The sequence below is a fragment of the Gossypium raimondii genome, chromosome 13 (genome assembly GCF_025698545.1).
Source record: "Gossypium raimondii isolate GPD5lz chromosome 13, ASM2569854v1, whole genome shotgun sequence".
Classification (NCBI taxonomy): domain Eukaryota; kingdom Viridiplantae; phylum Streptophyta; class Magnoliopsida; order Malvales; family Malvaceae; genus Gossypium; species Gossypium raimondii.
This window is the reverse complement of record NC_068577.1, coordinates 13,825,631-13,841,298: the sequence shown is the minus strand read 5'-3', so window position 1 is coordinate 13,841,298 and position 15,668 is coordinate 13,825,631. Positions and strand designations below refer to the sequence as shown.

Genomic DNA, 15,668 nt, shown 5'->3' with positions numbered 1-15,668 from the left:
GTATGGTTTTAATAAAACCAACACTTGATTATCTAAATTCATCGAAAAGAATTGAAGCCCAGCAAGTTAGGGTACGATTTTCTCGAGAATTATAAATGTTAGTCCCTTTTGAAAATTATGAAATAAAAATGATTTTAGGGTTTTAGTGGAACCGAATATTAAAACATGCAATGGGATGTTAATATACAACTCAAAATAATAGGCCAAAGTATACTAATAATTATCAAGAATCAAGAAATACGAATAAACAATATAAAATCTATGCGGAGAATAATATCCAACACACATTAAGCAAATACAAATATCAACATTCAACAACTAAATGAATTAATAGTCAATCTTAAAAGAAATGCCAAGTGGAATAACATAGATAAAATATAATAAGTTTTCAACTAAACCAACATGAATATGAAAACATATCAAAAGGTTAAAAGGAATACTATATGAAGTAATATAAAATAAATTTTAAAATAAGTATTGTGCGAAAAGATACTCAAAATAATGTATACGCTAATTTAAATAAACAATACCTTCAAAGTAAAAAAAATTAATAGTATATGTATGATAATATACGTAAAAAAATTGAAATAAGTAAAATATATAAGGGAGTATTTTACAAGAAATAAATTATACATAAGGTTTAAAACATATATACAAATAACTTTCAAAATAATTTACTAAAGTTACATACATATATATAATAATGTAATATGAAAGTATCAACGCATAAATTTTTACATTTGGATTAAATACTAATGTACTAAAAATTTATTTAAAACGTTTAATGAATAAGAAAACTAATGTATGATGAATTTACATAATATTAATAACAATTTTAAAAAATAATATATTGTATCTTAAAAGTTGTATTAATAATAAGTTTAAAATGATATCAAACTTAAATATTAAAATAATATATCAAAATAAGATCTAAATATATTTAAAAATTAAGTACAACAAAGAACAAAATTAAAAATACAACCAACATTAAAAGAAGAAAACAAAAATCAAACTAAATTAACAATCGATTCAACACTCAGGGACCAAAACAACAAATGACCACATAAATCCAGAAGTTCAAATCTCATCAGCGAAAACGACGCCGTCTCACCATGGATTTAGATGAAATTTAAATCAAATTCGGAGTAATAATTAAAAAAATGAAGAAAAACTGGATTGGAATGAAAATCGAATGTGAAGGGGCTTATTGCGCAATAATCCCATCAGACCCAAAATGTGCGGATTCTCCCCTTGGGTCGGGTCACCGCGCGGGTCGAGGGCACTCAGACGACGTCGTTTTGAAGCTATCACATTAGCTACAAACGGCGACGTTTCAAAACCCACCAATAAAACAAAAATAAACCTAAGAAAACCCGAACACATTTGTCAGAAATAATAAAAAAATAAAAAAACTAAAGCCCATTCCCCACCGCTCTACTCATCGATCCTTCAAACGGATCTCTGAACCCCCGCTCAGGCTCCGATGGCGACAGAGAGAGAGAGGATTCGAGGGCAAGGTACTTTCTTTGTACTTTTTGCTACCACTTTACCTCTTTAATAAACACCTGATGGAATCTTAAATAAAAAAGAACTACGAAAGAAAAAAAGAGAAGGAAGAAGGACCCAGAAATCACCTTTTGGTGTTTTTGATGTTTTTTTGTATTCAGATCGCCTTTTCTAAAAGGGTACATCGATGGGGTTTTTATAACCCAAAAATAAAAAGAAAAGAATACAAAATTTATTTTTTATGTTTCTCCTATTTTCTTTTTCTCTTTTTTCTCTGTCGATTTTTTCCCCTCTTTTCATTTGTTGTCTGTCTTTTACTGCTCGTTTGTTCATCTCTTGCAGGTACGGAGAGCAGGGCTGGGGAAGTGGCATGTACAGAGGCAAAGCAAGCAGATGTGGTGCACCTGTGAAGGCGCGCACGCGGGAGGAGGCTAGGTACGTGGAGACGAAGGCCTTTGTGGTTGCGGCACTGGAAGCCAAATGCTGCTAGGGTTTCAGTCTCGGTTAGGCTAGGTGTTGGGCCATTGGGCCATTAGGTTTAGGTTAGTGGGCTAGGTGTACTGGGCCTCTATTTAGTGGGTTTCGGGCATGTAATTTTGGGTTTTCAAATTGGGTCAATGTAATGGACATCTGGACTTTGGTTTTTTTTCTATTGGTTTTATTTATTTTTTTTGGGCCCGGGTCAAAATTGGACATTACAGCTGCCCCTCTTTGCTCGTTGTCGTGTAACGGGAATAGAGCAAAGACTTTAAATGGCCAATTTTGCCCGGTTGTGCTGGATCTTGGTGCTCTTCCTCTTCAAGTAGCCTCATTCCATCCTACTGTAACTTCAGATGTATAGGAATTGGTGTCTCGATCAACTCCACCGCAATATCGGGGAGATAGGATTTGTAGCTTGTAGCTTCTGAAAAGAACAAAATTTGCTATCTCTAGTCAGCAAGACTTGACTTGATGCGATTTGCTCTACTGCAACTTCAGAGAGATAAGATCCATGGTTTTAATCCACTCCACTGCAACTTCAGGGAGATAGGATTGGTTTCTTCTGTCTGCTCCATTGCAACTTCAGGGAGATAGAATTATCGTCTTCAATCTGCTCCACTGCAACCTCAGGGGGATAAGATTTTCCATCTTCAATCTGTTCCACTGCAACTTCAGGGGGATTGTAGCTTCAACTTGTTCTGTTTCAACTTTAAAGATATGTCTGATGTGATCTGCTCTACTGCAACTTCAGAGAGATGAGATCCATCGTCTTAATCCACTCCACTGCAACTTCATGGAGATAAGATTCGTGGTCTTCGATCTATCCCACTGTAACTTCAGGGGGATAAGACCTGCTTACTCAGTCTGCTCCGCTGCAACCTCAGGGAGATAAGACCTGATGCGATCCACTCTACTGCAACTTCAGAGAGATAAGATCCATTACTTTAATCCGCTCCACTACAATTTCAGGGAGATAGGATTATCGGCTTCAATCTGCTCCACTGCAACCTCAGGGAGATAAGATTTGCCATCTTCAATCTGCTCCGCTATTGCTTAGGGAGACAAGATCTGTAATATTCACTGATCTGTTCTCTGGGGAACGTGACCTGTATAATGAACCTAATTATGCCTAATGCTTAGGATGGCATGATCAAAATGAAAATGAATGCAACATTTTATTTTTCCAAGAATGACCCTGCTTAGGTTATCATTACTCAAAGTTTATTAAGGCTTTGTCACGGAAGTACTATAACACCTTCCTTCCTGGCTGGTGCCTTCAATGAAACACTTAATTAAATTGCCCCCAATGTAAACTTCCCAGTTTAATCCACTGGGATACAAAAGTTGTATCTTCATTCTCAAGTTGTGACTCAAAAATGAGGAAATCTGGCTTTTTAACCCTTTCCCATTGCAATTTGAAGGATACCAAACGTGTAATTCTTTAGTCTTTTATACCATTCTCAAAGTGCCATATCAAATGTTTGTGCGCGAAGAAATTTCCTCCATAGAAATCTCTTCTTATCAACTCACGATTATTGCTGGAATTTTGTTCGATTAATACTTCTGTCAATGAAATCCAAAAGGGATTGTTTTAATTCAGACTTTTCCTTTTTTAGATTTCTGACCTTTAATCCTGGTTCGTTCTAAACAATAGTCCTGTTTCAGGTTACTATATTATTTAGAAACTTTTCAGAGTAATATGCAAAACTTCCTTTGTGAAAATTTTATTAGTCCATTAATCATTATTCCAATGCAACAGGTTCACTGAAAGATCATAACAATGGATAAAAGTTGGTACTGAGCATAGCTCGCAAGAGATAAAATATCGAAGATAGTGAAAGAAGAATAATCAAAGAAGTTGACTGAGAGTGTGTATCTTAGCAAAAAGAAAATGTATTTTCATAAAATAAGAACTAGGTGCCCTAGTTATTGCAGCTTGAATTTCTCTATACAAACTTTCTGAAGACCATTCTGAGTTTGACATGTGTTTAGGAGATCTACAGTACTCTGTCAATACTCTAAGATGTCGCATACCCTTTCTTTTTGGTTCAGGTATAGCAAGATCATCATATGCCCCAATCAAAATTTGAGCAGCTCAAATCACCTCATGCCCCATTCCGATCAATATTTGAGCCACCCTTTTTGGGTTTTCGACTCAAGCCCCCTTTGGTCTCAAGGTGCCCTTTGTGGGTTTTCACTTTAGCCTCTCCAAATCTCTCTCTCTCTCTCTCTCTCTTTTTAGGAAGTAAAGCGCCCTTTGCGGCTTTTCACTTTGGTCCCCTTTTCTTTCAAGTGAAGTTTTTCTTGACGGAATCTGCGTTTACGGGGTTTGGCAAACTTTTACCATCCATCTCACTTAGGATCAAAGCTCCACCGGAAAAGGTCTTCTTTACAACATAAGTACCTTTGCAATTTGGCATCCATTTTTCTCTAAAGTCTTTTTGTATAGGAAGAATCTTTTTTAGCACCAAGTCTCCCTCGCGAAATTCTCTGGGGCGAACCTTTTTATTATGGGCTTGCATCATTTGTTTTTGGTACATTTGCCCATGGTGAATAGCTCTTAACCTCTTTTCTTCTATTAGGTTCAACCGGTCATATCGAGATTGGACCCATTCGGCTTCGTCCAACTGGAGTTCAAATAACACCCGTAGAGAAGGGATCTCAACTTCAATGGGTAATACTGCCTCCATTCCATAAACTAGAGTAAAAGGTGTTGCCCCGGTAGAAGTTCTAACAGATGTTCGATAGGCAAGGAGAGCAAATGATAACTTCTCATGCCAATCCTTGTAAGTTTCAGTCATTTTCCCCATAATTCTTTTAATGTTCTTATTGGCCGCCTCCACTGCACCATTCATTTTTGGACGATACGATGATGAGTTATGATGTTTGGTCTTAAATTGGCTACAAACTTCAGCTATTGTGCTATTGTTCAAATTCAACGCATTGTCGGATATGATTTTCTCAGGCATTCCATATCGACAAATGATCTCCTTTTTCAAGAACTTGCTGACTGCTGACTTCGTGACATTTGCGTATGAAGCAACTTCTACCCATTTGGTAAAGTAATCAATGACTACGAAGATGACACGATGCCCATTAGAAGCCTTTGGTGATATCGACCCAATAACATCCATACCCCACATGGAAAACGGCCATGGAGAGGTCATGACGTGAAGTGGTGAAGGGGGTGCATGCATCTTGTCTCCATAAATCTGACATTTATGACATTTCTTGGCATAATTAATGCAATCTTCTTCCATAGTGGACCAATAGTATCCAAATCTCATGATCTGTCTGGCCATAGTGAAACCATTGGCGTGCGTCCCACAGATACCCTCATGGACTTCCTCCAAAATCTTCTTGGCTTCCACGGCATCCACACATCTTAACAGTACTTGATCCTTCCTTCTTTTGTATAGCACTTCCCCATCTAAGACATATTCACTAGCTATCCTTCTTAGAGTTCTCTTGTCGTTCTCTGTTGCTTGACTAGGGTATTCCTGATTCTTCACATACTGTAGGATACTTTGATACCAAGGATGATCATCTTTTCCTTCCTCCTCAATACTGTAGCAATGAGCTGGGGTTTCGTAGATACTCATCTGAATAGGCCTCATTACCTCAAATCTGTTCACCTGAATCAACGAAGCTAGAGTAGCCAATGCATCAGCCATTTGGTTTTCCTCTCGCGGGAGATAATAGAAGGTGATATTGTCAAACTCATTAACCAAATCGAGGACCAGCTTTCTATAACTGATTAACTTAGGGTCTCTAGTTTCCCATTCCCCTTTGAGTTGGTATATCACCAATGCGGAATCCCCATACACTCTTAGCATTTTGATGTTCCGTTCAATGGCTGCACGAATGCCCATAATACATGCTTCATATTCTTCCATATTATTTGTGCAATTAAAGTCCAACTTGCTAGCCACAGGGTAATGATCTCCACTCGGGGATACCAAGACTGCCCCAATTCCATTACCCGTAGCATTTGAAGCTCCATCGAAATTTAACCTCCACACGTGTTCCCTTTGAGGATTTTCTTCAGTGTTTGCCACATACATCAAGTTCTCGTTTGGAAAATCGAAGTTGAAAGACTCATAGTTCTCCAAGGCTCTACTAGCCAGGAAATCAACTATTGTACTCCTCTTTATGGCCTTCTGACTTACATATACTATGTCAAATTCAGAGAGCAGGATCTGCCATCTAGCCATTCTCCCATTTAAAACAGTTGATTCCATCATATATTTTAAAGGATCCAACTTTGAAATCAGCCAAGTCGTATGATACAACATATACTGCCTTAGTCTTCGTGTTTTCCAGATTAAAGCACAGCACAATTTCTCAATTGATGAGTATCTCATTTCACAGCCAGTGAATTTCTTACTGAGATAGTATATTGCCCTTTCTTTCTTTCCCGTTTCATCGTGTATGCCCAATACACATCCCATGGAATTCTCAAACACCGTTAGATACAATATCAATGGCCTATCCGGACTTGGCGGTGATAGTACGGGAGTATTAGCCAAATATTGCTTTATCTTGTCAAAGCCTCCTGACATTCCTCATCCCAATCACCCGGATTATGCTTCTTCAGAAGACGGAATACTGGATCACATTTCTCAGTCAGTTGTGAAATGAATCAGGCAATGTAATTCAATCTTCCTAGGAAACTTCGAACTTCTTTCTGAGTGCGTGGAGGAGGTAGATCTCGGATTGCCTTCACTTTGTCTGGGTCAACCTCAATCCCCTTTTTGCTAACTATGAAGCCTAATAACTTCCCTGATCTAGCTCCAAATGTGCATTTTGCTGGGTTAAGCTTGAGCTGAAATTTCCTCAATCTCAAAAGTAATCTTTTTAAGACTTGAACATGCTCTTCTTCAGTTCTAGACTTTGCAATCATATCATCAACATAGACTTCGACCTCCTTATGCATCATGTCATGAAACAAAGTCACCATAACTCTTTGATATGTTGCTCCCGCATTCTTCAATCCGAAGGGCATTACTTTGTAACAAAATGTTCCCCATAAGATAATGAATGTTGTTTTCCCCATATCTTCGGGGTGCATCTTTATTTGATTGTATCCAGAAAAATCATCCATGAAAGAAAATAGTGAGTAGCCCGCCGTATTGTCTACCAAAGTATCAATGTGAGGAAACGAAAAATTGTCCTTTGGACTAGCCTTGTTCAAGTCCCTGTAATCCATGCACATTCGTACCTTTCCATCTTTCTTGGGAACGGGGATGATGTTTGCTACCCAATCTGAATATTTGATCTCTTGTAAGAATCCAACATTGAACTGCCTCTTGACTTCTTCTTTTATTTTTAGCACAACATCAGGTCTCATCCTCTTGAGCTTTTGCTGAACTGGCTTACAAATTTCTTTTATGGGCAGACGATATACCACAATGCTAGTACTTAGCCCGGGCATATCTTGGTATGACCACGCGAAAACATCTTTGAACTCTCGGAGCAATTCAATGAGGTCTTGTTTTGTTTTTGTGGTGATTTCAGTTCCAATTTTCACCTATTTTCCTTCATCTAGGCTCACGATTTCTAATGATTCCTTATAAGGTAGGATCTGCTTATCCTCTTGTTCTACCATTCTCGACAAGTCTGGAGATATACCATAGTCTTCGTCATTTTTAAAGTCATGAGATCCCTTTAAACACATGTCTTGCTCAAAAAGAGGCTCCGTGTTTGAAGCAGCGTCACTCATGTCATTGATATCTGAGGACCTATGAGGGAATATATCAAAGAATATACCAAGAATATATAAATTTATGAATAATTATTTGGACAATAAGATTAAAAATGAAAGAATTATTTGGAAGACAATCAATCAAATGGAAAATATTTACTTGCATGAAAAGAAAAAGAATAATTGCTCGAAATGAATGTAAAGATGTATTTTATTAGAATAATGATATTTAGGCTCAAGCTTATTTCACAAAGGATTTCCTATCATTTCCAGGCTAAAAACAATAAGAATGTTCTGAGCATTACTCTGAATAAGCCTTAAAGACTACAGGGATTTCTTCCGCAGTCCAATTGTTTAGCTCGCTTCCAGGTTCGTAAGGGCAGATCTCCAACAGAGCCTTTTTCTCCGTTATTTTTATAGCGTTGATATGAACATTTTCCAGCATTTCTTCAATTCTTTCACTTCTGGACACTCCTCGCTCAGGCTGAATAAACCCACCCAACACAAAAGATGTAGATATGTGGGGAAAGGTCAAAGGCTCCCACTTAACTTCATATCCGCTCAAACGTGCCCTTCTTCTCTCTTGTCTTTTCTCTACTTCTTTCTTCTTCTGCTTCATGTCTGGCTTATATCCTAAGCCAAAACTATCAAAATTTTCCTTCAGCATTGGTACTTCAATCTTTCCTTAAAGATATTTTCCCAATCATTTCCCAAGTGAAGCTCCTCTTCCAATCATCAATCACAACCCCATTTCTGTGGTCTTGGATATTTTTGGTACCGGAGTTCTGCTTCTTTCAGCAATAAACATCGCGTTCACAAATTCTAACGACTGAAAAAAACATTCTACTGCCTCATCGTTAATTTCCATATAAGGTGCATCACCCGTTACTGTTGCGATGATATCTTCCTCCGCATTTATTGTTATCAACCGACCTTCTGATACTAACTTCACCTTCTGATGTAGCGATGAAGGTACTGCCTCGGCTGAGTGTATCCATGGTCTTCCCAATAAACAGTTGTAGGAAGGCTTAATATCTATTACTAAGAAGTCCACCTCATAAGTAGTTGGGCCAATCATTAACGGTACCTCAATTCTCCCCATAACCCTCATTTCTATTCCATCAAATGCCCTTACTATGCTCTGGCATGCTTTCATGTGTGAACTGTCCACCGGTAACCGACTAAGAGTAGATAAAGGCAATACGTTCAGTGCAAATCCATTATCAACCAAGACCCTAGGGAGTGTGTACCCCTTGCATCGGGTAGTAATGTACAAAGCCTTAGTAGAACCTCTACCACCAGACAGTATTTCATCATCATTGAAGAAGATAAAATTGTCAGCACTTATATTGTTGACCAACCGATCTAGCTTGCTTGCTGAAATATCATCAGCCACATATGTTTCATTTAGTACTTTCATTAGTGCACTTCGATGTACTTCTGAGCTTAGGAGCAAAGCTAATATAGAAATGCGGGCCGGCTGTTTGTGCAATTGCTCCACAACACTATATTCACTGTGTTTCAAAACCTTCAAAAACTCCTTTGCCTCCTCTTCTTTTATTGGTTCATTAACCAATAGCTCAACTTCCACTGCCTTCCATTTCCTCTGTTCTTTCTTCTAATTCTCTTCTCTTGATGATTCTGCTTGAGCGTCATATCGTTTCCTATTGCACGTGTAAGAACCTATTTTTTCTCCGCTTCTCTTCCCAATATTGTCACATTGCACCCATAATTCCACGGCACCATTTTGCTATCCTTATATGAGAAATCTGATGGTTTCTGGATTACAATTTTTGGTTTTATCTGAACCCTAGACTCATTGCTCCGAGGGCATGAAATGATGACCACATGATGATTTATTTCCGGAGTCTTCGTTGCCAACTCTGATGCGCAAATATTTGTTTTACACTCCACTTCTTCATAAAACCTTATCTCTTTATTATCCATCATGTTTTGGACCAGAGCCCTGAATCCCTCACAGTCTTGAATCTCATGTCCTACTTCACGGTGGAATTCAGAATAGTTTTCAGTCTCATATATTTCTTCAAAATCTGAAATAACTAGCCCTCTCTTTGCCATCTCTCTCCAAACCCATTTCAAAAGAGTTTTTACTTTAGCAATGTCGTTCTTGACTTCTTCTCCCCTACTTTCGCTCGTCATATTCACCCCCTTATCAGCATGATTAGGTAATAGATTTTTCGCGTTAAGTGAGTAGTCAAATTTGACAACACCCATGCTGATGAGTCTCTCAACTACCTTCTTGAAAGCTGTGCAATTCTCTATTGAATACCCTGTAATTCCCGCATGGTAATCACATTGTGCATTCGTATCATACCATTTGGGATACGGGGGTTGCAAAGGGCTTAAGTAAAAGGGGGAGACAACGTGTGCATTGAACAACTTCTGATACAGCTCCTTGTATGACATCGGAATTGGTGTGAACTGGGGCTTCTCAATACCTTGTCTTACGCCAGATTCTTATCTTCCTGAACCTTGTTGACTAGCGACCACCTTTCTTGGCTGATTCACTGTAATCGACTTGTTGTATGCATTCACGTTGTTTACCTCATTTTCCTTCCTTCTCGAGGCTAACCTTTTGTTACTCTCTCCTGTTTCTATTTTCCCATTTCTTACGACATTCTCAATCATTTCGCCATTCATTACTATATCTGAGAAGCTTCTTGTTGCACTTCCCAACATGTACGTGATGAATGGGGCCTTTAAGGTATTGATAAAGAGCATCGTAGTTTCCCTTTCTAGGGGCGGCGGTTGGACTTGGATAGTAACTTCCCTTCATCTTTGTGCGTACTGCCTGAAACTCTCGCTCGGTTTCTTCTCCATGTTTTGTAATGTAATTCTATCGGGGGTCATATCCGTTACATGGCTGTATTTTTCATGAATGCCTGTGCTAGGTCCCTCCATGAACCAGTTTTGGTACGACTCAATTGATTGTACCATTTAGACGTTGCCTCTACCAAACTGTCTTGGAAACAGTGGATTAGCAGCTGATCATTATTAACGTAGCCAGTCATCCTTCTACAGAACATGGTGATGTGGGCTTCGGGCAGCTAGTTCCATTGTAGTTTTCAAATTCAGGCATCTTGAATTCGGGAGGAAGTACTAAATCTGGGACTAAGCTTAGATCTTTAGTGTCGATTCCCTAATTACTATCAGCGCTTTCCAAGGCTTTGAATTTTTCCTCCAACCATTTATACCTATCTTCCTACTATTTTGGCAATTCCGCGTTCGCCTTTCCTTCTTTAGCTGTTTCATCAAAATGGGGAATAATAGGATTAATTGGGTTTTCTCTCAGGCTTAAACTCGATCGTCCCTGGAAAATTATAGGGATCGTGACACAAGTTTGTAATTGTTGAGGCCTAATTGTGACAAACGGTCCTTTTGGGTATATTTCAGTTTGGGTTCGTACATTTGGTGGAGTGAAACCCGGAGGATATAATGGATCCTCACTACCTTCTCCATGATCGGCCATAGGGCCCTTTCCTTTATCTACTCCCCTCGTTAGTAGATGGGTCAATTCAGCCATTGCATCTTTTTGAGCTTTGATCAATTTTTCCATCATGTCTTCTTGGATTTTATCTAGTCGCTCTTGCATTTGTACTTGTAACCGTTCTTGCATATCCTTTTGCATTTGCTCCAGTTTCTCTAATCTTTGGTCCATTTCCTTAGTTTTTCGATGAGTACCGTATTGATGCTTAATTGGTGAGCTTTTGTCGGTTTCCAGGTTAATTGTAATGATTTTAACCAATTAGGGTCTTTCGGTGGACTTTAATGCATATGATGCAATGTAATGCAATGCATGAATGCAAGAAGGTGTCGATTCTAATTCAATTTCATTTAGAAAGCTTCATTTAGAAAACAAAATTCTTTACATAAAATAGATTACATATAAGTTTTGCCCTAATTTTTCTAAATAGCGAAGCAAGCTCTTTTCCCCAGTCTGATTCCAACTCGTATTTTACACTCAAACTGTTAGCTTGTACTGCCAAGGTCTGCAAGTAATCGGCTACCTCCTGAATCTGGGCCACAGCTTCTCCCATAACGTGATCTCAGTCTCTAACTTGGCTCTGATAATAGTGGAGCTACTCTTTCTAACGTTCTTCATTCGCTTCGAAAAATTCAACCCGCATCTCATAGTTTTGTAATGTCGCCTCTAATTCTTCTACTCTTTTCTTTGTTTACTCAATATTGTTCAAGCTCGCTCTTAGCTCCACCGCGGTATTACGATTTCGGTAACGATGAAGAGACTTTCAAGTTCAGCTATTCTTGCCTTTAATTCGTCCGTCTCTCTCCGGCTTTCTAACAGATTCCTCTCTAAGGCCTTGTTTTGTAACTGAGTCTCTTGGCATTTCTTTTCCCATCCATCAGCCTTGTTTCTTTCTTCCTAGATCTCCTGTCGCCATTGCTCTGAAGTCTTTCTCAGCCCCACGGTTCTCATTGATACTCGTAGCTTTTTGTAGTCTATCATTAATCTATCCAGATCCTCCTCTACTTTATTCTTACCTTTCTTTAATTTTTCAGCTTCTAACTTTTGGACGTCAACGTCTAGCCTTAAATGCATCTTCTCTTCTTCCAACCGCTCTATCTTCCTTTCGAGTTCTAAATTCTTTTTTTTCAAAATATTGTTTTATAATCTCCAACTCTGATGGGATCACTTGTCGATACTCTTCCATTGGTCGAACACCCTCCAAGTTTAACTCTGGAATGTTATCATTAATTCTCTTATTTCGCCGCTCACTGTACTCTGGAGTTGTCATCGAACCCACATCTAACCTTTTCATCCTATGAACCTGATTCCAAGCCTGAGAAATTTCTTTCACCTTTTTCTTGTAATTGTCTCCTCGGTACGAGAACTCACATTGAGCTAAACCATGCGTTGCCGGCACAAAGTGTCTTGAATTGTGTTGCCTTAGGACCAACAAAGGTGCATACCCGACGGCTCCCCAAATCCCAAGCAACGGAACCCAATCAAAGCTCCCACAAAGGTAGAGAATTCTATCAGGAATCAACTAAGGAGCTCTCCACTCCACATCATCCTCTTGAAGATTTTGTAGAACTGCTATCCAATTTTCCTCTGATATATCGTCCCTTCTTGGCGTAGCCACTATCTCTTTTAACGGGGAGTAATGCACAGAGAAAACTCGATAAAAAACTTTGTTGACCTTCCAAAAATGACCGTGGAACCAAGCTATCAACAATTGTGCACAGCCTATAAATCTGCCTTCACCAGCTCGCCTACACGCATTCAAAGATCTAAACGTTTCAGCCAAAATCGCAGGAACATGTGTGACCCCTTTACCCAACCGATCAAAGATATTTGAAACCGCTTTGTCAACATGCCCCAATGCTCTAGGGAAAATCACTAACCCGTAGATACTCAAAGAAAACACATCGACCTTCTTTTTTCCGTCCGGATGCGCTAAAATCAAGTCTCTCAAATTTTTCCATGGAATACATTTACACTCTCCCTTCTACTTGATCCTGGCTGTGATCCACTGCTCACTCATGCCAGTAATATTCATCAGTTTCTTCCAAAATGCCGGGACATATGCGGCTCTAGAATATGCTTTATCCACCTGAAGCCTTGGACAATGTAGTAAAGCTGTATATTCTTCCATCGTAGGCACCAGATCTACTTTGCCAAAAGTGAAATAGCTATATGCAGGATTCCAATATTGAGCAAGGGCCCGAAACAATCGCTCACCTACCTTGACATCAAGCAAATACGGCAAATCTCCATAATTAAAGTAAAACAACTGCTTGGTCTCATCGTTCCACTTATCCCATATCTCTTTTAACTCCCGTATGTTATTTTGCGTTACGCTAATACGAGTGTAGTCCCATAGCTCTGACACATAACACTTAGCTAGACTGTCTCCCTTTTCCAATTGCACTTTCTCTGACCATATACGGACAATGGCATTGTCCTCCACTTTATCAAGAAAGTCATTCTCCATAACAAACTTCCTAATTTAACAATCGAACCTGAATCGACACTCTTTCGAATATGAAATGACATGCAAACAACAATAAAACACCATAAGTCAGTGTAACATATAAACAAAATTTGTAACAAATACGAGAGAAACAAACATTTATACGGTCAATCCCTAGGGTTTGGGGAAGTTCTACCTAGGTTGGGTTCCTAGGTTATCTATATGCGACTTGGTTCTAATAGTCAAGGTACCCGAACCAGCGGATTCTTCAAATATTCACCTATTATAGGCTCATACAGACCGAGTTCGGTTCAGGAGAATACATTTCCCTATGGCTGCACGGAGATGAAAATCTCACGAAGACATAGGTATGGATGTATCCCGAAAGTGATTCACTATCCTACACAGAGGTGAAAACCTCACGAAGGAGTAGCTTCTCACTCCCACTAAAAAAGGGTAAGACTAAACAGTCTTTGTGCAATATGATGCCAATGTATAAAACCACAATTTACAATGATCATACAAGTAAATGCCAAGAGAAGATCCTAAATTTTTTTTTAAAACCCAAATTTTAATTTTTGACAATAAGACAAAACAATCAATTTTACGGCCTGACTCTCTTGGCGTCCCCAGTGGAGTCGCCAAGCTGTCGAAACCAATTTTTTTTAAAAAAAGGGGTCGACTTTGAAAATGAAAATGAAAATGGGGGTCGCCACCGATATTTTATTAAGGTGTGATCGGTTCGCCATTAAAAACAAATTTTAGGTCTGCGAGATTTGAGAAAATGGTCCGGGAGTCAGTTACGCACGAGGAAGGGTTAGCACCCTCGTAACGCCCAAAATTGGTACCGAATCGATTGTTTAATGTCTTAATGTCGAAATTTTGAAAAGATTTTAAAATACGATCCTTTGAAAAGAAAATTTGAGTTAAATGAATTGGACGACGAGACTCACTTATTTTAAAGAAATAAATCATCACACTCAGTAAGTTAGAGTGCAACATTTTGAATCCTCAAAATTAAATTTATCTCCTTTTTTAAGAAGATCATATGTTTTAAGAAGGTTGTTTGATCATCTAAGTCAATCAAGAAATTGGAATCCAATAAGTTAGGGTTTAATTTCTCGGTATTCCAAAACATCAAACATTGCCTTTATTGAGATAACAAAACGTTGTATCCAATAAGTTAGGATTCGACATTTTGAAATCTTAAGAACTTTATTTTAACAATTGTATAGTTTTAATAAAACCAACACTTGATTATCTAAATTCATCGAAAAGAATTAAAGCCCAGCAAGTTAGGGCACGATTCTCTCGAGAATTATAAATGTTAGGCCCTTTTGAAAATTATGAAATAAAAATGATTTTAGGGTTTTAGTGGAACCGAATATTAATGCATGCAATGGGATGTTAATATACAACTCAAAATAATAGGCCAAAGTATACTAATAATCATCAGTAATCAAGAAATACGAATAAACAATATAAAATCTATGCGGGAATAATATCCAACACACATTATGCAAATACAAATATCAACATTCAACAACTAATTGAATTAATAGTCAATCTTAAAAGAAAAGCCAAGTGGAATAACATAGATAAAATATAATAAGTTTTCAACTAAACCAACATGAATATTGAAATATATCAAAAGGTTAAAAGGAATACTATATGAAGTAATATAAAATAAATTTTAAAATAAGTATTGCACGAAAAGATACTCAAAATAATGTATACGCTAATTTAAATAAACAATACCTAAAAAAATTTAATAGTATATGTATGATAATATAGGTAAAAAAATTGAAATAAGTAAAGTATATAAGGAGTATTTTACAAGAAATAAATTTTACATAAGGTTTAAAACATATATACAAATAACTTTCAAAATAATTTACTAAAGTTACATACATATATATAATAATGTAATATGAAAGTATCAACGCATAAATTTTTACATTTGGATTAAATACTAATGTACTAAAAATTTTATTTAAAACGTTTAATGAATAAGAAAACTAATG

At 37.8% G+C, this 15,668-nt stretch overlaps 1 protein-coding gene across 1 annotated transcript; it reads right to left on the bottom strand.

Moving 5' to 3' along the window:
* Positions 1 to 6,628: 6,628 nt before the first annotated feature.
* LOC128036135 (uncharacterized) lies at positions 6,629 to 7,420 on the bottom strand. The gene is made up of 2 exons (XM_052627014.1): positions 7,127 to 7,420; positions 6,629 to 6,913 (listed from the first exon to the last, which is right to left on the bottom strand). The coding sequence occupies exons 1-2, from the start codon at positions 7,418 to 7,420 to the stop codon at positions 6,629 to 6,631; spliced, it is 579 nt and encodes a 192-aa protein (XP_052482974.1).
* Positions 7,421 to 15,668: the final 8,248 nt, after the last annotated feature.

Coding starts and splice junctions, on each gene's coding strand:
- LOC128036135 (XM_052627014.1), bottom strand. CDS start 7,420: ATGCCCGGGCTAAGTACTAGCATTGTGGTATATCGTCTGCCCATAAAA. Junction 6,914..7,126: donor TTCCTCACATTGATACTTTG/GTAGACAATACG, acceptor ATGATGCATAAG/GAGGTCGAAGTCTATGTTGA.